Below are 22535 nucleotides of genomic sequence, written 5' to 3' on the forward strand. Positions count from 1 at the left end.
TGATGAACATCAATGCAGAGGCTGAAGACAGCAGGTGGAATTCACTATACCAGGGACTGTTGTCAAACAGCCTTTGTAGATGACTATCACTGTGTAACTACGTTGTATATATCTATGAAGAGACAGAAATTAGGCCCAATCCTGCAAGCTGTCCTATGAAAGTACATTGATTCTCCTGCTTACATCGACCCAACTGATGGCAGTGGGGTGCCATACGAGGGGTGGGTTCAGCAACACAAATTTCTTGCAAGACTGAGGCCTAAAAAAATTAATCTTTGTCACATTAGGCATTAGCATCACCAGAATAGTAAATATTTCTGCAACCACAAAAAAAAATATCTTAAAGTCAAAAAATCCCAAATAAACCCAGAAAAAACTCTCCAGAGTACATTTGTATATTAAATTGTAAAACATTAATTAAAACTTTTGTTACGATTATAGTAAATCAGAATGCAGTTCTACTAAAAAAATAATAACAAGAAGCTCTAAGTCATTTTACTTGATTTTACTCCTTATTTTTTGTTGAAGAGAGATTGTCACTGCCACATTCCACATCATGAATAATTTAAATGGCTCCCTCCCACCCTTGTCCCTGGAGTATGTTAGTGTAACAATTCAGATTACTTTTACAAATAGTTATATTTTGTCAACTCTTCTGACATTTCATACTAACACTTAAAATTACTTTTAGACAGTAAAAGTGACATTTATACAGATACCTGTTTTTTTTCTTTTTAGTCTAGAATAGGAAAAGAAAATAAAGAAATTATGTTATTCCAGTTCTACACATATCTTAAAAATTACAATGCGCTGTCCCTCATTTGGAAATATTTTTAAATATCAGTGTTTTAAAGTATTATTTCATAGTTACAGTTTGGCTTTCTCCTGCACAGCACAGAGTCAAAGCACAAGAGATAACCTATTAATACACAGACCAAAAGGTATGCTTGGACAGTCCATCAGTGTAGAACTGGTTAATTCTCAGCCCTCACATAGCCCAACTGTCAAGAGACTTAACAGCAGGAAGAAAAGAAATATTTCTGGAAATAGCTTTTCATTTGTAATCTAACATAGTGGGAAATGATTTTGATCCTGATATTGAAATAATTTTGCAGTATATTTTACTTGTAAAGAGTAGCACAGGTATATTAATAATAAATGTGCTGAGACCTCTTAAATTCTCTAATTCCTTCACATTGTAATTAAAGGCAATATCAGGGAAAAAAAAACAAACAACCAAAACCAACCCCCCCCACCAAACCCTCAAAACTAATCCCCCCAAAAACAATACATAGCTGTTAGGTCATGAAGTTTATATGTGTAAGTCTCAATAAGAAGCACTAAAGTTTGAAATGCATCTATAGTTGAGCCTAGGCACTGTTAGCTCTGCCCACATTGTATAGGAACCTTGTTGTGCAAATGATCTTGCTGGCTTCAGAAAAAGCACCGTTTGCCTAGTGAAGCTTGACTTACATGAGTATGCATGGCACCACCTAACTTTGTGAAGGCAGGTAGAAGAGGATGTTTCCTACCTTCATCCTCATTCTGTCGGAGATGATGTGGGATGCAAATGTTGAAGCCACACCAACCACATTATTCTCAACTGCTGGAATTTTCCAGGTCCCTTCCTTGAATTTTGATAGAGGGAGAAAGCCCAGCTGCAAATACATACTTTGTAGAAAGAATAGATATTCATATATATATATAAATGAGACAACTGGTTCTCTTAATTACAGATTAAGGGGTAGTCCTGCTCAGTGTGTACTTACTCAAAGAAACAGGACAGAAATTTAATAGATTAGCAGCTATTTGGTAGTACCAGCTGCTCAGTACATGGGAGTTACAGTGAGAGGTCATAAAGGAACGTCTTCATCACTCCTTCACCCAGAAGTAGTGCCTTAGCATTTAAAGAAACTTATTTGAAGACATTATTCTCTTTCATGATTTTCATTCCACATTGTAATCTCTTCTTACCCATTCTTTTCAGTTTGGTACTGGTTTTGTGGGAACTTGGCCTCTTATCCTAGCCACACCAGTGCTATGCCTCTATCCTCAACTATTTGGTTCATTGTAGATATTACCCAAAGTGAAGAAAAGTTGAAAAAGAAAAAAACATAAAATTATTTGTTTGATAAATAAGAAAGATCTATGAATTAAATATATCCTCCTCAGTTCTTCCAAATGCACAAAAGCTTGGGTTAACAAGGTTAACCTGCTATTTTCCTCCTAATTTAAGGACACTCTTTACATTTCACTTCCAACTTTACTGCACAAAAGTCAACCACTTTGCCATCACTATGAAATATCAGCTAAGGATTGGTAACATTCTGTGGGAAACTGGGAAGCGTAAAGACTTCAAATATGAAAAAAATTCAGATACAGCATGGAGAGGATGTAATTTGCTGAGTAAAGCTACACCTTAGCTACACTCAGGTGTGATTTTGACGTGGAAAATCCACAAGGAACTCTACAATTTAATGCTGATAAGCAGATTTTTCCAATCTAGTTTTCCATATGGTTTATCTACTTCTTCCAAAGCAAGATTTCGCAGAGTGGTAAAGAGTAAATACAGTATGCTGGAATGGAAACAAAATACATCCAGTTAGTGGCACCATTAAATCAATGATAAAAAATATGAATGAATTTTGTATCAGTCAAATTTCAGAGCGGTGCATGTTAACCAGAATAATAAAAAAGATTTTATTAAGGAATGCTCCACAGGAAAAAATGTATTTTGTTTAATACAAGATGCTACTAACTAGTAATTTAAAACTGTTCCTAACTGTTTAGCCAAAGTCCTCCTTTCTATCTGTTCTTACTGGGTTTTTTTTGTTAAGATGAAGGGTGTGAAATCATAAATGAACAAGTGCTACTTTAATAAGGCAAACTTTTAATATTCACGTACTGATTTTGGGAGAAAATGTATCTACTACACTAAAATGCAGTTTTATCCCTTGACTAAATGGTTAGAACTAAAAGAAGAAAAAATACTATATATGTATAAATATATATGTTGGAACAATTAATTTGAGCTTGTGTTTATTGTAAGGTTTCACTTGAAGCCAGATTATGATAAAAAAGAGGTTTTATACCTTTGCTGCATTTTAGTTTGCATGCAGCCTCCAAAACTTTAATACAGAAAACCTGAAGCACTGAAAATCCTGGAGCCTTTCAGAGTCACACTCATGTAGTTAGGATAAGACCAATATACTGCTACAATATATTTAGCCAATTTTATTTCAATCTGTACAACTTGGTTATCAACTTTCTGTTTTACTGAAGAACCTAGGTGAAACTGCAGGTGGAGCTGGCTCTGTGTTGAAGAGTGTCTTTTATTTTTTGTTTGCTTCAAGTGATAAGCACAGCTGGAATGACTACTGAGTGTCTGCCAGTGCTAAGGTCTTAAATATTATACTGGGACTGGTTTTCTTTCTTTTTAAAGGCAACCTGAACTGTTGTTTTATTATAAATGGAAACAAATACAGTAGTATATGGCACACTTTATGTATGTAGCTTGCACTGTAGATCTGAAGAGACCTGATGGGTTGTTTGTGGTTAGGGGTGCTTTGTAACTATCTTCTAAATAGACATACTTTGTCATATAATAAATTACAGTTCTTATTCTGCAGATTTTTCAAATTTATACCATGGGACTTGGTGTCAGCAAAACTACATACTAAAACCATTAACAAAAAATAGAAAGGAACTGTAGACAGAAACTGTTTCATCATATGTACACATGTACTAACTATTCCAAGCTTAAGTTTCCCAAGAAATTAAGGTCAGCTGTAAAGTTTTGGTCACAGGGTTACTTCAATCCAAATGCATTATCCAGACAGCTGTAGTTTATCTTATTATGCTTTGCTATCATCTTCTTTTGACTGGATGATGTCATTAGCAACTTTGATTTCTATGGTTTCTGGATTTAAAGCTTCTTTCCCGTTTTCCTCCTTTAGTGGCAGCTTCCTATCAGGAGAAAAGAAGAATCATGGTAACACATATATAACACAATCTGGAATTTTAGTCTACAACGTAAGTATTGTTTAGACAGTTGACAGTGTTTCTAGAAACATAATTTATTTAAAATAATGTATAATTATTTTATTATGAGCACTAAGGTACTTTGCTTTTAAATAGATTTATATTAACTCTTTCCATTTCTATAAAGTCAGAAAAAGCTAAATGGCACACCATAAGAACACTGTGGCTGCTCAAAATGCAGTTTCTTCAATAAAGCAAAAGAAACAATACAATGCCAAATAACTTGACCCAAGACAATACAGACATGTACGTTCCCTAGGATACTGTGAAACATTTACAGTCAAGCCTTTGGTTGTATCTAGACTGTACTCTTTTTCTAAATGTAAATTCAATTATATAAAAAAGAAGACATCTATCATTGGAGGTTATGCCAAGACACAGATGAAGGAAAGAACTTCTTATAGCACAGGGAAGTAGTGGAAGTTATTTCATTATTTAGAAACCTCTACAATTTATTTTCCCTAGATCGCACAATCTCATAGCTCTTTTAAGACTAACTCAGTGAAAACCCTGTAGAGTTTTCTAATTCTTAATTCCAGTGGCAAGAGTCCCCACCCTTAATTTACAGGAAAGACAAAACACTGATTTCATTCAAAAAGGTCTTGAAAATCATTGATTCCCTACTGCCAGTAGTTAGCTGTCAAAAATATGTATGGTTTACTCAGACATTCCTGTAATAATGTCTCCTGGGCACAAAAGCTGTTAATCATGATTCCATTTTGGGTTTGCTTTCTGGTTTTTAACTAGGGAATAGTATGCATATGCCTTTTTTATTCATTATAACTGTTAAATGTTTCAGCAAACTTCCACTGTGATTGCTTTGATATCCCAAAGAGCAATATACTGTTCAAAACCTATCTGAGGAATCCCTTAGGAATGTCTTGTAATAACCGTGTTTAATAACAACAAACAAAAGAAAGAAATACCCAAATTCCCAGTGTTATGAAATTTAGGCTGTCTGAAACGAACTAAGAAAGATGTTGTTTATCTAGAGGTTAAACAATGGCACAACCTGTATCTGAGAGAAATCAAAGACAAGACTAACTTGTACTACTACAGTAAAATATGTGGGATATATATCAGCTGTCTTTGAGCACAGAGGGAGGTCTCTAATAATTGTCTGCTTCACATGGCATACCCAAAGGAAACAGATTTCAGCCCACAACATGATCGTTGAAAGAATGGAAACAGTAGAATCAATACAAATCTCTTTTTAAAAGATGATAAAACACTGGGGCAGAGGAAATGCAGCTCATGAGATGCATTTTAGGTAAGCAGGCACCTGTGTTAAAGGCCTGATAATGCAAAGCACTTAAACTATTATTAAAAAAAAGACTTAATTTTATCTAATTTTATATAAAGGCAGAGTAATAGCTCAAAAGGTGGTGCTGAAAGGAAGAAAGTATTTAGTCAAAGTAAAAATTGGACAGTTGAAAGAATATAATGTATGGAATTTTAAATAAATTCATTTTGGAGAAGTGGATTAAGAGCATGTTAGAAATAATTTCAAATTACCTGAAATAGGAAGATTTACTAGAACCCTGTTGAAGGATACTAGATATTACTGAAATCCATGTTCATGCAAACAGTGTAATAAAATTAGCCTCGCTTTCAATGCAAGCAAGGAAGAAAAAAGAAAAAAAACCCCAAACAACTACAAATAGATAGTTTCACAAGTTGTTGTGGTTTAACCCCAGCTAAGTACCATGCAGCCGCTCACTCACTCCCCCCATTCCACCACCCATCGTGGGATGGGAAGGAGAATTGGAAAAAGGTACAACCTGTGAGTTGAGTTAATAACAGTTTAAAAATTGAAATAAAGTAAAAATATTAATAACAACAACACTAACAATAATTTTAATGAAGAGGAGAGGGAGAGAGAAAAATAAAGACTAAGGAAAAAACCCAACTGACACACGCACAACACAGTTGCTCACCAGCTGCTGACCAATGCCCAGCCAGTCCTCAAGCAGCAATCGGTCCCTCCCAGCCAATTCCTCCCAGTTTATATACTCAGCATTGCATTCTATACTATGGAATATCCCTTTGGCTAGTTCAGATCAGCTGTTCTGACTCTGCTCCCTCCTGGTTTCTTGTGCACCTGCTTACTGGCCCAGCATGGGAAACTGAAAAGTCCTTGATTTAGAGTAAGAACTACTTGGCAACAACTAAAACAGTGTGTTATCAGCATTATTCTCATACTAAATTCAAAACACAGACTGTACCAGCTACTGAGAAGAAAACTAACTCTATCTCAGCCAAAACCAGGACACAAGTTTTCCTCATCAAAATGTCCTTTCACTGTTCTTTGACCTTATTGTCTTCGAAAACTTGTGGGTTTTTTTATGATGTGATGTGAAGTTATCATTTCAGTTATTATTAGACATTATCCTTTTTGACTATGATAACTCTTTTGTTATTCTGGAATTTTTCTCTCCATTTGTTTAAAATATTAATTAATATTCAATCTATATTAACGGATTCAATCATTTTCCTCTTTTAATTAATTAAATAAACTTTAAATGTTCTAATTACACCAATTTGCCTACCCTTAATTTTTATTTAGCTACAAGTATCTGAAATAATTCTGTATTTTTCAGCTGGTCAGAGTAATAGTTTAAAATCTTAAAACATTATATGATAAATGCTTTTTTTGAAAAAAAAAAACAAAAAACCAAACAAACCAAAAAAAAAAACCCAAAACCAAACAGATGACTAGAGAACTTTAAAAGGTTCTTTTGCTTTAATCAGATGCTAGCTATTACCGAGCATTAATCATATTGACTCCCTCCAGCACTGCATGTGGCCTAACTGCAATAGACAGCTTATATTACACATACAAAACCTGAAATAGAATGTTTACATTCCTGTTTTATAGTAAAATGTCTCCTAGCCATTCTGATACCAGAATTCACCCAGCTTCATTAATGCTAAGAAAAACTCAACCTAGATTAGAAATACAATAATGTCAGACTAAGTGCAATTATAGTCCCACATTGCTGCGGTATTTTAATCATATTTCAGAAACATAATGTGAAATGCACAGCTTAAACTGATTTCCTGCCAGCATTATTAAAACTTGTTGACTTGCAGGTAAAAGTGCTTTGTGCTCATCTGTCATGACTGGATCCCAAACGTGGCTTTAACAAGAATCATCTGAGTTAAGGTAAAACTTAGACTGCTGTATAATATGCTGAGCAATATAATAAAAATACTCTATTTTTGTAAGAGGAAGTAATCTCTTTATTAATTATTTCCCACAAATGCTTAAAGTGCATTTAAAGTTCTGAGTGTAATTTGGTGTTATTCAAAACAATTTAACTAATTATTCAAAATATTTCATATAATTTAAACTGAAAGCTAATCTTGTATACCTTTAGGGCAGCCATAATTAGAATGAATCCCACCTTATATGAACATTGCCTGTCTGGAAGGTCCTTGAAACTCTTCCTTCCTGCAGACTAAGCTCTTCGCTCCAAGATCCGCATGTCATCTTTGCCCTGCCCAGCATATGCCATTTCTGGCTGATAGCCCTTGCTGTTGACGATGTGTTTTTTTGTTATTCCTACGGAGAGACTTCTACCCTATTGTGTCCTCCTTTCCTTCAGTGACATCTCACCCATACTTTCTGTTGCTTCTGTGTTTCATCAGTTATGCCCTGTGTCTGAGCAGAAGGTCTTTCCATGTTCTCCTAGTACCAGTGTCCTTTCAGATGTCCTGATTGTGTGATGCTCTATTCATCTTTGGTTTCCTATGTGACATTGTCTTGAACCTTTAGCTGACCTCTGTCCAGCTGTACCTTGGACTGCTGCCTTTTGCCATTGGTTGTGGGAGATGAAATTACCAAGGAGGAAATGGTCATAATTATTAATCTTAGCAGTCCTATTCTCCCAAGGACATAATACCCATCAAACTCCTTATCAGTTGTTCCTATGATGTGGTTATTTTTTCGTGCCACTAGTGACTGATTCTTTCTCCCTCCCCTAAGATAATAACACATTTTTTATTTTAATTTTCTCATAGTTCACTCCTGTCAGCTGTTCTAATGACTGGGACAAGCAGGAAGAACTGAACTTAATCTTTGCTGATATCATGTTCCTTGCTAGATGCATCTCATTTGTATTTGCAAGATCTTGTGCTACAAATAGTCTTGAAGCATGAAAATAGGTGGCCCTTGTGCCTTGGCCACTAACATATCCAAGGCTCACTGGACTTGTGCAATGTTTATAACTACATTCCTGACTCCTTAGAAAACTGCAGGCTCTCTACAGTGCACCTCATTATAAATTCTAATATGAAGAACAAACATATAACTAGTCATTCAACAAATTCCATAATTATTTAATTACCAGATCTTTGAAGTTTTCAGGTACAGGTTCTTTTAAAGAAGTATATAGCTTAATGTGCAGTGTAGTACCCTCTCATGTAGTACAAATGCCAACAAAAATGAGTAAGACAGGCTTCTCCCTTATTAAAAGTTCTGGCTTTTGCAGTTCTAGATAATGGTAAGGAAGGCAATTTTGGTGAATTTTCAGAAAGATCAAAAGACTGTTTTGTAAGAACATCCTCTCCTTTTAAAAAACAGCATGGTCCATCAAATAATCAACAGATGAGTTTCTGTATTTATACAGAAGTGTCTTCATAGCCCTGACAGATTTAACTAGGAGATTTTCACAACACATTAAAAGTTTTAGGCTCAAATCAGAAAAATTTGGAGCTTTCTTTAATAATTTCAAATCAATCAAATTTGGGGGCTCAGAAATTAAACTCTTGAGTAATCAGTTCATGTTTTTTTAACAACACTGGGTTGGCTCTCAATAGAAGGAAAGGTACTTTCATCATCTTTGTTAAAATACTAGTTTCTCTTCAAACTAAATTTTCAGAAGAAAAAAAAAAATCTCAGAAGCTCTCATTGTAATAGTAAGCTTAGCAAAATACCGGCTTGCTTGTGCCCTATCACAAATGTCGCTTTATCCTCCACACAGGATTTGAAAAGCACTATTCAGGTACAAACACAAACCACTCCACCCAGTTTAATCTGTTCCAGGGGCTGGAGCAGAAACACGGAGGAGTGGGCCTGGCCACTGGCACCCAGGATCCCGGAGCCCGAGGCTGGTCCCTGTGCCTCAGGAGGCAGCCAGGGCCTGCAAGCCCAGGGGAGAACTGCTGCAGCCCTGTGCTGGGAGGAGCCTACGGGGGCGGGAAGGGGGCATGAGGGAACCAAGCAAAGGGGCTGCCCTTCAGCACTATTAATCCAATTACACCACATGGACTTAAATACCAAGCTAAACTCTCAGCTACATGACTGAAAGCAGGACCACCCTGTGGGAAGCTGGGTTTCTGCAGCATGGGATCATTGTGCCCTGCATTCAGGGTGCCTGTGGGGATCTGTGTGTGACTCAGCCTGAGGACATTCCTGAAAGTCAAGAAACTTTTCCCACAGAGTGGTTAATAATGGCTGGGTAGGTGGTAAAGATCAGTTGCAAATGACTAAAACCATCCTTGTACTCCTGCTCAGCCACCCCTGAAGGGTCAGGAGGGCTGGGGGTGCGAGGTAACTGCAGGTGCTGGGGCTGAGAGGAGGTGGCAGGGCTGTGACCTGCCTCTGCTGGCCATGGCTCCCCATGTGGGTTGGAGTTTGGCTGGGAGCAGCAGGGGCAAGCTCTGGTGCAGCACGAGAGCCACAGAGCACAGGCAGAGCCTTGCCCTCACACTCCAGCCCCTGATTACAGCAGGCAGAGCTGGGGGTGGCAGCGGGGTGCAGGTCTGCCTCCTACTGGGGCCAGGGCTGGGCACAGGCTGCTGACAAAGCTGGAGCTGATGTGGGGCTCCTGGTCCATGGGTGGGGGGACCGGTGGGCTGTGGAGGGCAGCGCAGGCTGCCTGTACCCTCTGCCCTGACACAAGGTCTGTTTTCACCAAGAGAACAGAAGGAGCTCCTTGGGAGTTAGGGCAGCAGGGAAGGCTAGAAATTTTCCCTGGATACTTGCTAAGTTCCAAACAGGTGGTAGTGTAAAAGATCTGTTGCAGGATTGCTGCTACCACGGCACTGCCAAGGGCTGGAAAATGCCCAGATGTGGTTGTACTCTGGGTCACAGAAAGAAGAGAAAAAAATCTAGTGATAACCTCAGCTGCTGTATGTGATGAACCATGATTTAGATCAATTAAAATCACACTTTTACACTGCATTGCCACAGCACACTGCTCTGGTGATGCTGTGTATCTCCCTTTCCCAGAGCATGGGAAGCCCCGTGCATCCATGCAGTCAGGAGGGACTTGTGTGAAGCTCTGGAGAACATCAGGCTACTTACTCTGGTTCTGTGAGAGGTGTTGTCTCATTGGGCTCATTTACTGGGCTCCCATCTTCATGACTGGTAATTCTTTCATCCTCCGTTCTCATTTCCACTATTGGCTCTTTTGATCCATCTTTCCTAAAAATTGTTAAAAGAGTCCTAGATTCATATCATCATATTAACCACATACATTGCGCAGAACTAATTACCAAGGTCCCTTCCCTCAAAAGTCGGCAAAGAGAAGGCAGAACTAATTATCAGTGACTACCACTACTGAGACACATTTGACAGCGTGTTCCCAGCTCCTTGAAGTCTTCAAAGCATCCTGTATCCATGGTTACTTACAAAAATCTGCAAACATAATGGATTAGCATCTCAAAAGAGCATTTTGTTTATGACTAAATAATAAGACGATGGCCTGTTCATGTGGATAGATGTAAACTCTCCTAGCCTAGTATAACAGATAAAGGACTTGATGCCTAGATATGCTTGAACTTTTCTGGCAGTGTAAAGAGCCTGTATGTTAGTATACACACTGCAGGTATGTACTTTAATCTTCTGAGACTGTGACAATCCTGGCTGCCAGAACAGGGTAAAGAGTCCTTGTATATTAAGAATCTAGTCCCTTCTGCTCATACTGCTAGAAGAAACTCATTGTTTCTGTGTCATATTTTCCCCCATTTAGCAACAAAAGTTAGTACCTTACATATAAGTAAATGAATAAACTTTGTGCTAATCGGACAATGACTTGTAAGGAGGATGAAGCAGAGAGTATTGTCATGCTTTTGTTGATAATCACAGAATCACAGAATAGTTTGGGTTGGAAGGGACCTTTATAGGTCATTTAGTCCCAATGCCCTGGAATGAGCAGGGGCATCTTCAACTAGATCATGTTACTCAGAGCCCCATCCAACCAGACCTTGAATGTTTCCAGGTATGGGGCATCTATCACCTCTCTGGGCAACGTGTTCTAGAGTCTCACCACCCTCATCACAAAAAATTTCTTCCCTATGTCCAAGCTAAATCTACCTTCTATCACTGTACAACCATTACCTTTTGTCCTATCACAACAACCCCTGCTAAAAAGCCTATCTCCATCTTTCTTATAAGCTCTCTTTAAGTATTGAAAGGCCACAATAAGGTCTTCCTGGAGCATTCTCTTCTCCATGCTGTACAATCCCAACTCTCTCAGATTGTCCTCGTGGGAGAGGTGTTCCAGCCCTCTGATCACCTTCATGGCCCTCCTCTGGACTCACTGCAACAGGTCCATGTCTTTCCTGTACTAAGGACTCCAGAGCTGGACACTGTAGTCCAAATGGGGTCTCACCAGAGTGGAGTAGAGGGACAGAATCACCTCTCTTGAACTGGTGCCCACACTTCATTTCATGCAGCCCAGGGTAAGATTGGCTTTCTGGGCTGCAAGTGCATCTTGAAGGCTCATGTCCAGCTTTTCATCCACTGGTACCCCCAAGTCCTTCTCCACAGGGCTTTCAATAATATGACCATGACATGGAAATCACTGCTCACTGTTACAGAAGTATTAACAATATTAGTACTGATTAACTTGCATATAATTTTACTCTCAAAAGGTACATCGAAAGATACCGAAGATATATTTGATATTTCCAAAATATAACCACTTTTCATGTAAATATTTAATCCCTGTCATCAGGTCAGGAAGTGTATCCTGGAACTTCATCAGCTGCAGTCTGGAAACACAGGGTAACTGAGTTACAGATAATCACTTTTTATTTAACAGATTATTTTCTGGACCTGTGATATTCTAGAGAGCAGTCAGACTGCTATGTGCCATAGCAAAGACATAGCTAAACCCTTGTCTAATTCATATCTCACATTTTCAAATTTTTCCTGAAAATATAATTGTTAAACAGGCAGTTACAACTGCAATAATCCATCTCTTCAGGAAGCACCTGGAAAACTCTATACTGGCAGGTATGCTCAAGGAAAATCTTTGTTGGTTGAGTATAGTACAGATAATGTGTAGCCAAGAAGTTGACCGGGGAAGAATTAATAGGTAGAAGTAAAAGATTCTGGTTATTTAAAAAACCCCACACAACTGTATGGGCTTATTCACTTCTGCAAGTGAAATTCTACCTTAAGATACAGAAATGGATACAATCCTAATTTCTGTAGATGATGCACAGAACTGTCATGGCTACTTCATATCTGTGAAAAGATAATGTATCATAGGAGGACTGGTGGAAGGAATGGCAAGTTCCACCTGGCTTGTCTGTCTATCTACAGTCTTACAGAGAAACATACATTATTGCATGACCAAAAGCCTAAAAAAGAAGTTATTCATAAACAGCATTCACAGAGGAATGAGGAATTGATCTGTAGAGAAAGTACAAACTGCAAAACAATTAAAAATTCCACAGAAGGGAAACTGATTTGTAGGAAAGGCATTATGTAATTTCTGTTCCAGGTGGCTCTGTGAATGTTACAGCATTGTATCATCTATATTCATTACATATGGAACATAACGACTACATGTATATCCTACAACCAAAATGTAACAAAGAACTGTACCATAAACCCACTCAAAAATCCAGAATGCAAACTGACATATTTAAAACCGGGAAATGTCAGTGTCTTTTAGGGAACAGCAGTTGGCACAAAATAGATTCAAATTTTGGCTCTTCAAGCCTGTCTTAAAATTCTAGCCTGACATTTTATTTATGCAGAGAACACGCTAAAATAAGAACAGTCCCAAATATTTTAAGTTCTTACTGACAGAAGATCACTTCAACAAGGAAAGAAATATAATAAAATAAGAAATAAAATAATTGGTCTTGCAAAAGAAGTGTAATAGAGGAATTAAGTGACCAGCTTTATGCTTTTCTGGGACAGTCTGGGATGGCATTTGGGTATGAGATGCTGATAGCAAGGTATAAACTGCTGTCAGGTGACATTTGCAACTTTAGCTCCCTAAAGTCTTCCCATTCAGGGAAGTCCGTACACCAGCTCATATTTGGTCACTTCTTGAATGGGAAATTAAAGCATAAACTGAAGTGTTGTGCTCAATAGGAAAAGACAGCTGAGTCACAGCCAGAAGCTTCACATCTTGATTCGATTGACCCAGACATGTTGGCTTCACACAGTAGAAAAATATGCTGTTATTCATTCTCTTACAGTAAAGCTGCAGAGAATTAGGAAACAGCTATTTTATGGCATAACTTCTATTCAGAAGCATTATTTGATGTAAATACTCTGTGCCTGCTTATGACTGATTTAGTTCTACAGAGATGTTTCCAAAAGGGTTGAGAACCCAACCAAGAAATATAATCATTACCTAAGACAGTCTCTGCATCCCAATAGCAAGAACTAAACCAAAAAAAAAGACACACCTCCACTACTGACAACACAGAAGCCCAATCGGCTATGAATAATCAGGGCTGCAACATCTGATCTGCCGTACAGGCATCTGGGGAAGGATGGGATCTGGGAAGCTGCAGGAGAATGAACTGCAAGGTCTGACTACTGGGAGAGCTAGAGCACACTGGAATTGGACCAGTAAATGTTATTTAAACCACACAAAGCATTCTCAGAAATATTACAGCGCATGCATAAGTCTATCAGAAGAACATAATGAGGAAATTAGGCATTTTTTTTAAGTAAAGAAATGGAAGTGCCTAAAATGAAGCACTCCAAGCCATCCTCTCGCCAGCTTACCTTTTGAAAACCCTGTAAACATTGGGTCTTTGAAGTACTACTATTTTATGCAATCAGTCCTTGAACTGTTTCACCAGAGATCTCACCGTCGACCCTTATCATTTAAGGGAACATATTTGCACATAAATGAACAGTTAATTCTGATTTGTCTGATGAAGTAGCCACTACTGAAGGGTATTTGTGAGAATCAGGATTGTTTATTCCCACTTATGTTTAGCAACTATTGACTGTTGCTATGAAGAACAATCATGCTCACCAGCATTTCATCCACATCCAAGTCAGCACTCCTACTTTTAAAAATCACCAATACTTTTTATTCCTGAAGTCTACAGGCAAGAAACAAGATTTTCTACGGAGTGCTACACCCAAGAAGACAAATTCTTTCACAGTTTTCTCTATGCTACCATTTCCTTTACTCCCAGATTTACTGGTGCTGCCAAAACCATATGCTGAGGTTTTGGGTATCAGCAGCTCAAAGACTTGCAGAAATGCAGTTACAACACTCTCTTACCTGTTCCTCATGGATCAAAGATGTGCTTGTAACTATTACTGCATTATGATTGATTTCCTTCATGTCAAGCTGCACAAAGAGACCATCTTAAAAGCAGGTACGCCAAATGCCTTTTTAATGTCCAGTTTTCTTTTAAGGCAATATTTGATCACAAACAATTCTATACAGTTCAGAGGAACACCTTTCCATGTAATAGAAACATTTTATTAATTCCCTTTGCCACACAACAAAATGGCCATAAACTTCATCTAAGTTGGACAGCCAATTTTATCTGTTAATGAAGTTTCCGAAATATATGATGGATACTCACAAGTAAGCAGCCTTTCCTTCTTCCAGTTCTTTACTTTTTCCACTTGAACCACTCTTTTTCCCACAGATCCTCCTGGTGATGCACATTAGCAATCCACATTGTCGTACAAAGAAGCAGCTAACATCAGTCACAACCAGGATTAACAACAGGGCTGCCACTCCCAGGCCAATGACAGTACCAAGTCCAAGACCATTAAAAAGAGTGTCTTCAAGGAAAAAAAAATGAAATTCATTAATAAAATTCATCCCAAAGAAGAGCATTTTCGAGAGCTTTTAAGCTGTAAGCCAGGAGACTAAAGGATGTTTAGAAGTCAACCATTCAGAAATTAATGGAAATAAACAGTCCCGAAGATTAAGCAGGTATTCAACATGATATAAAAAATCACCAAAAAAAATCTTTTCTATATATTTTTCCATCACCAAAATTCAATATGGTCACGGAGATTAAATGACATTAATAACAAATAAAACCACATATTCACATTCCGAGAGTATCAGTATGCAGCCTAGGAAAAATATTTTAAATGTTCTACACAATAATAGTTGATTTAAGTTGTCTTTTTCACATTTCAAATACAATTAATTAGCAGTGGTGTTAAGCAGAATTACTGGAAGGTTTAAGACAGTGCCAAAACAGTATTTACTTTTGTAAATTTAAGTAGAATGAAAAATTCTTCAATGAAATGAATTCAAGCTGTTTAATCTGCAAACAGTTGCACATGCTTAGTCTTAAATAAATTAGTATGAGGAAAACTGTGCATATTATTAAATTATTACAGGGTTAGGACCTCATTTTCTATAGTTTTGCGCCTTGAAAATACATTCATAAACTTAAAACTAAACATATTCCACACCTGATCTTGTTTCTGCATTTGTATTATGAAAGCTGATGCTCAGCTAATTTTACTTCATTACAAATCTCAGGGAAAAAATATTTGAATGTTTTGACTCAGCTGGCATTTCCGTAACAGACAGTAATGCTGCAGACTGGTTTGAATACTGTGGTTCTCAGAACAAGTATTGTGTTTGTGAACCCAGATGACCCTTATAAAGCATAGGACTTCTATGTGATCAATAAACTAGGCAGGGGAATAGTCACCTCAGTAACGGTTCATGCACCCAGCTAATTCAAGGTGTCACTCTAGCTCAGAAATTGGCTAGTGACAATTGCCTTGTGTGATGCTATGACCTGAGCAAACTCCAGAGGGGAGTGGAACTGGGTGTTCTGAACTGTTGGTGTTGTACATCAGCATCGCTCACTTAGTGTTCCCACGCCTTGGAGTGATGTGTAAGTCAGCAACGGAGGGGTATATTTCCTTTGCAGCTGTACCTATGCCCATTACCAAAATAAAAGCAGGATTTTTCTGGCAGGAAATTACTTGAATACTGTTGTAACAGACACCAAAACATAATATAATGTAATATAATATACATGTTTTAATGGGGCTACTACTATTATCTTCATCTTTTTCTTCCACCTCCCTAATACATTGTGAACTCTTTTCAGATTAAGAGTATCATTTAAGTTTTTGTATTGTTGCTTAAATATTTTTTTAAAAAAATATCTGTTTACCCTTTCAAATATAATTTGAAAATTATTTTCTTGAGGACTTTAAAATTAATACATACCAATAGAAATATATGCTTTGTTTCTCTATGTGATAAAACTCTTAAATGGAAAAGCAAAAACTTTTTTCAACAGAAAGAGAACATTTTACTTTTTATGCAATTGATTTCACTGTCTTTTGTATGGATCGTTTTATTATAGAACTATTCTTCAGAATGTTATTAAGCAAGAAGCTAGAATTCAATGTATATATTTACATGGATGGATAAGCAGATAAACAGACATTCAAAACAATTTTTCTTTCTTCAGAAAGACTTAAAAAATACTATATAAATCACAAAACCAATGGCACAGCAATGCAATGATGTAACATGCATTGCCCCATCAGCAATGTTGGAAGTTGACATTTCACATGAATTCACAATCTTTCTGTTTTTTAACATCAAGGTTCCTAGTTAAATATTGTAATTTTAGATAGATCTGCCAAAACTTACTTTATCCATATATCCACCCATCTACTTGATGACTTTTTAAAAACTTCAGTCATTTGTATTTACCAGCCTGAATTGTCATGAAGATATAAATAGATATTTTATTATAGTGAACTGGAAAGCTCAAATATATTTCAACAGCTGTAATAACAGCTATAATATATTATAATAAATTTTATGAAGTCCAGTTCTAGAGACATTATACAGTGATGTTTTCATCTCTATACCTTCTTAAACACTAAAGAGAATGTGTAGGAGAAAAATTAAGAGCCTTTTAATTCATATTTTTAAAGGGATTAATTCAGGGTTGTTTTGCTGCTGTTGTATTTTAAGTTTTTTGTTTGTTTGTTTGTTTGTTTTTAATGCGGTATTATGAAGTCTTTACCATGGGGAAATACATTTTTCACTGATGTAAACAGCATTTCCACTATCACTGGAACATTATGATGTGGCAAGCATCCCACCCTGAATGATTCAGTGGCAGAAGAGCCTACGCAATATTTTCACTAGCAAGTGAAAGTTTATAATAATAATATTGTTCCTCTGTACAATGATATTCATATCCATTTGCCATAGTTGAGGGGAAGACTTTGTTTTTTACTTTTAATCTTCTTGGTATTGGTGAGGCATCTGAAACCTAAGTATTTGACTGGTACATATTTGTCTATTTCTTTATGATTGATAATTTTCTTTTAATTCAGCATGCCCCAGCCTTACTCCTGCCTTACTTGGGGTGTCCCAGCTCCTAGTTTTCCTACTTGCAACCCATTTGTTTGTACAGGTTTCTATTTCACAACATTTGAAAGTTTGATTTCTTAAGATTGTCAATACTTTCCCAACATTTCTCTCCTTTATCTCCCACACCTCAAGGAGTGACAGGAACATGGTCACATCCTGTGGCGTAGCAAGGAACGTTGCTGTCATCAGCCTCTCACCTGTCTTAGGCTCTTTATGTACTTTCTTCTTCTGAAAAGGGGCAGAAAGTGGACTGTCTTGTGTTTTAAAAGTATCTGTGCAATGATTAATTTTAATATTAATAAAACTATAGAAAATTATATATTTTTTAAAAATCATTTGGCTCAATTATGTTCTTTCTTAAATTGCTGGGACTTTTTGCTGGGTCTATTTGCTCCCACAAAAGTAAGGTGTAAAACTAATGCCAATTACTATTAAAGCAGACAGACCTACTGACTGCTCTCAAAAATCATATCCTCATATATCTATGGTACCAAACCAACGTGAAATTTTGTCTTAGTATCTTATGACATTAACAGAAGTACTAATTCTGTGACTGGATGAAATGTGAATGTCATACTAGATACAGCCTTTCAACCAACTTTGAAAAATACCTTTGTTATCAAAAAGCTTTGCCCTAAATTAAATCAGGATTAGCTTTACTGCAATAATTCTTAAAGAATTTAAAAAAATGTTATAAGCAGCAATGATTTCAAAGTTTTGGGGTTTTTTACAGTGTTTCAGTATGTACCAAATGGACTCAAAATACTAGTTTCACTTTGTGTTCTACAACAATAAAGTATTTATACATTATATACCTTTTTTCTAGTTGAAAACACACATATTTAAAATTATTTATTTATTTATTTAAAAGACCCTTAGGTTCCATAGTTCTGAATGAGTTTTAGTTATAATTTCTCAAAAACGTGCTAAATTTAAAATGATATGCTTTTTGTTATATAAAATATGGCATAAATAATATAATAAACTTTGCCATGATACTGAAGGGAACTGCCAACTTCAAACAAAGTCACTTCATCTACTTTTTCAAATAAGTGTTTATGAATGAATACTTATGGGACAAAGACTGTAAAACTTTCAGAAATGTAATAAAAAATATATTTGAAGAAAGTTTCTATAAATTCCCTAGAAAGTAATGCCAATTTTCAAGTTCCCAGTTACTCAGCAAGTTGTATTTCTAACTTCTAACAAAATAATTGAACGCTTCTGCACAAATCATTATTTGAATAGGAAAGGAGCAATGAAGTGCTTTGGGAAGTAAACCAGAATTTCCCAGTGAAGACAACTAACTGGAAAGATAAATTTTCTGGACCTTCAAATGTAAATTCAAAGCAAATTCCTTTAAGGGGTCTATATCAGATACTCTAAAGGGAAGCAGGTCCAAAGAGAGAGCCACCATCTACATATGTACACAGAGTATACAGTACACTTTGTACATGGAAAACTAAAGCTGTTTTTTCTGCACAAAGAGGCAAGAACTTAATATGCAATATTCACATATTTGGACTGATGTTATATGAATGTATGTCCCTCAATGTGACAGAATTTCTCTGTACTCTTATAGGATCACATTGTATATATTCAGTTGCTGGTACAACAAAATAATAATTGCAAGCTTTTTAGTGAATACGCTGCTTGAGCAGGAGGTTTGGACAAGATGACCTCCAGAGGTCCCTTCCAACCTCACTCACTCAGTGTTTTGTTGAAAAATAAAAGCACCTTTTTGTGCTTTTCTTTCCTTCCCCTCTTGCTCAGCAGGCATAGATTAAAGGAAAGATTAAAGACATGATTCTACATCGTCCTTAACGTTTTACAGTCATTTATATTTTTAATAAAAAAACCCCAATGATATAAAACACTTTCCTATGCTTATAGGGTAGCATCTGGCAGTTAGATTTGAATGTGCAGGGATATTATGCATAAGTTTGTAGTTTCTTTTAGGTTAGTCTGAACCTAAAGAAGGAACTGGTCTTGAGCTAAAATAGTTGAAAATTATGAGCTAGATGATGAATTGAAAATACTGCACCGGGTAGCAGCAGAAACCAAAGCATACTTTTGTTTATTATCTTCTTGAACTGCCCTGTTAAGCCTCTTAGAAAGGCTGTCCAACCGTGATGGTTTATTACTTCTGCACTGTCCAGGAATGTTGTCTTTAATTTTTATATGATCTGGAACATTTCTTAGAATCAAAGGCTTACAAAATGTATATACTTATACAAAACCTCTCAAAAAATTGAAAACATAGATCTTAAAAATTAGTATCCATTGATAAGCATCCAAACAATCATAATGTAGTACCAAAAAGTTAAACAGCTGTAGAAGGTTTTTCTACCAGTTAAAACTATAACAGTGGAAGGCCAAGACCATTACTAGAACAAGCATTGCCAAGATAAAGATCTGGAGAGGGGACAAAGAAAAGGATACAAATCCAAACAGCAACCATATAATGAGAAAAAAAACCACCAACAAACAAACCCCAAAACATAGCAAAATCAAAAGCGTATACTGGAAATGTTATAGAATTCCAGATAGGTAACATGCATCTATAATACAGGTCTATCCCAGATATAAAAATTTACACAAATACTATGAGGTGGGTGTTGGAAGTACAAGTATTGCAAATACACAAAGGATAGTTCTTCATTTTAGTCATTGCAATTACTCATTTGTTTCCAGATGATTCAAAATGCTTCCTTTTTTTATTTTTTTTTTTTTTTTAAATTTTGGGGATATAAGTACATTCAAACTTGTACACAATAAGTGGAAATAATTTCTCAGTTGAAAGCAGCTAAAAAAGCCATTTGTCTTAAAAATAATTATGTCTGATGTCTGTATTTCACTGCCTTTTAATGATTTGCATTTTCTTGTATTGAAAATGGACATATATAAATTGTGGGACTTGCATAACTTTGCTCACTGCCTGTCAAAACACCTTCCTCCTTCATTTTCCAACAGGAAATGTCCAAGAGGTGTTTCCACAGAGCTGTTTCCTCCACTCCTTCACGGTGGCTGATCAGAATGCAAGGACTGTATGACACCCACCAAATCTTACAAGTTACAGGCACCCAGCATGAACTCATACCCAGCATTTTCATGAGAATGTGATGATGCTGGAAGACTATATTAATTAGAAGAGGAACCTTTTCTTAGCTTTGTACAAGCACGTCCCATTACTAAGCAATCCTGTTCCTTACTGAGATAAAAATCATGGCAGACAAAAAGGACTAAACAACCAATGATCCCCCTGCCTCACCTAAACAAGCTCCTATAATGTGGCTGCCACAGCCAGAGCTGCATGAGCTGCTTTTAGCAATTTAAACTAATAAAGCTTGGCTTTTGAGCCAGGTAAGTGCCCAGCAGCTACATGTCTACCTTCAAATAAAATAAACAAATCAATACAGTTGCAGCATCAACTTTTAAAAAATTATTATGATTCTGTGCAACATTTACTGGGGTAATATATGATGCAAAAGAGACCGTGACAGTAACATTCTTTTCTATCCCATTCCTTAATACAAAAAGATGCTAACAAGGCTATAATTGACATTAATTTTAATGCTTTTTCTTCCGGAGTGATTTCTCCTGTAACTTTCTGGTAGGACAGATACTGCTGTAGGGCAGAGTACAAGCACATGAGGATATGTGCTCTGTACTGCACGACTGAGTAATATGTTCTGACAGATACGCTTGACACACAGCTTTGAAAAATAAAGGGGACAGCATTACTGATCCTGATGTAACTAAATAACTAAAGAGGAGGTTTCCTCTAACTTTCTTCTACCCATATTTGACATATGTTCATTGTCTACCATCTCCAACAAAATCTGAGTCTGATTGCAGTGGAGTTTCAAAGGTTTCACTGGCAGCAAGAGGAGCCATAAAGAAGAGGCTGTGTACCATAGAAAATGACACACAGAAGCAACGGGCATTCATAGTTAAGGGAGCCTGTGATGCCACCAGGATTATCAGATACAGAGATGTGAGCCACTGAAATGAAAATATGTAAAATGGTATCTATCAGAAATGTTATGGCTTTCTAAAACTTATCTGAGTGAGGGAGCTTTTCTTTAATATGGCAAAGAATGTCTTTCCAACAAGTTTTCTGGAATTACTTTTCCCTCTAAATTTTACAGGTGAATTTTTTATTATGACTCTTTCTGGGTACTAAGTAGGACTTGACTTCTCATTTACTTTAACGGCACTTTACAGCATTTTTCACATAAATGTGTCTTAAAAAAGACATAAATTAAAATAGCTAAATAAAACAAGTGTTGTAATACAAATGGTAGCTTGAGTGTTCCTGTCAATAATGTCTTGTCCGCATCCACTGAGGGATAAGAAGGGAACGGAAAGAAGGCTGTATTACCTAGACAAAGTGTGCTGCGTTGTGAAAATAGTCTTTGTAGCTGTGGTTTATTATTTTTTAAGCAAAGTTTTCAAAAATTATCCTGGCATCATCAAACTACCCATAAGCAGCCTTCAGAAGCATTTGAACATGCATAAATAGTTATCAGGAAGCTACATCCCCTTTTTCATGCATTTACTCAGTTACCGTAGTAAAGAGCATTTTTTTACCATTGCCTGCTTCTATGGGAAACCCCTCAGAAAAGCCTGCAGAGATCTCAGCTCTTCTGTGTATTGAGGGGGCAGATGTTGTGCAACGACAGCAGCTTTGTGGAGGTTTTGGCATCAGCTCTGCACCCAGGTTTTAGAAGGTTATGGGGAAATGAATAAGTTTCTGTGTCCCAGTTTCCTCCATTAACACTGACAGCAGATTTACTGAACACGTCTCTTGGAAGATTTTTTAAGAAGCTGCGCAGATCAATTAAGATTGACATGGGTATTGAAAACATACACTTACGTGTGGCTACAGTA

The 22535-nt window shown here is 36.7% G+C and overlaps 1 protein-coding gene across 1 annotated transcript in view; it reads right to left on the reverse strand.

Annotated features, from left to right (window-relative positions):
- Positions 1–1283: 1283 nt before the first annotated feature.
- NCAM2 (neural cell adhesion molecule 2) overlaps positions 1284–22535 on the reverse strand; it is a 305227-nt gene continuing 283975 nt past the window's right edge. The window contains exons 16-18 of the mRNA XM_055703179.1: positions 14848–15052; positions 10352–10471; positions 1284–3966 (exon numbers count right to left, since the gene is read on the reverse strand). Of these exons, the coding sequence (XP_055559154.1) occupies positions 3855–3966; positions 10352–10471; positions 14848–15052 (437 nt within the window). The 3' untranslated portion in view covers positions 1284–3854. The remainder of the gene's footprint in view (positions 3967–10351; positions 10472–14847; positions 15053–22535) is intronic.

Source organism: Falco cherrug, chromosome 2, assembly GCF_023634085.1.
Source record: "Falco cherrug isolate bFalChe1 chromosome 2, bFalChe1.pri, whole genome shotgun sequence".
Classification (NCBI taxonomy): domain Eukaryota; kingdom Metazoa; phylum Chordata; class Aves; order Falconiformes; family Falconidae; genus Falco; species Falco cherrug.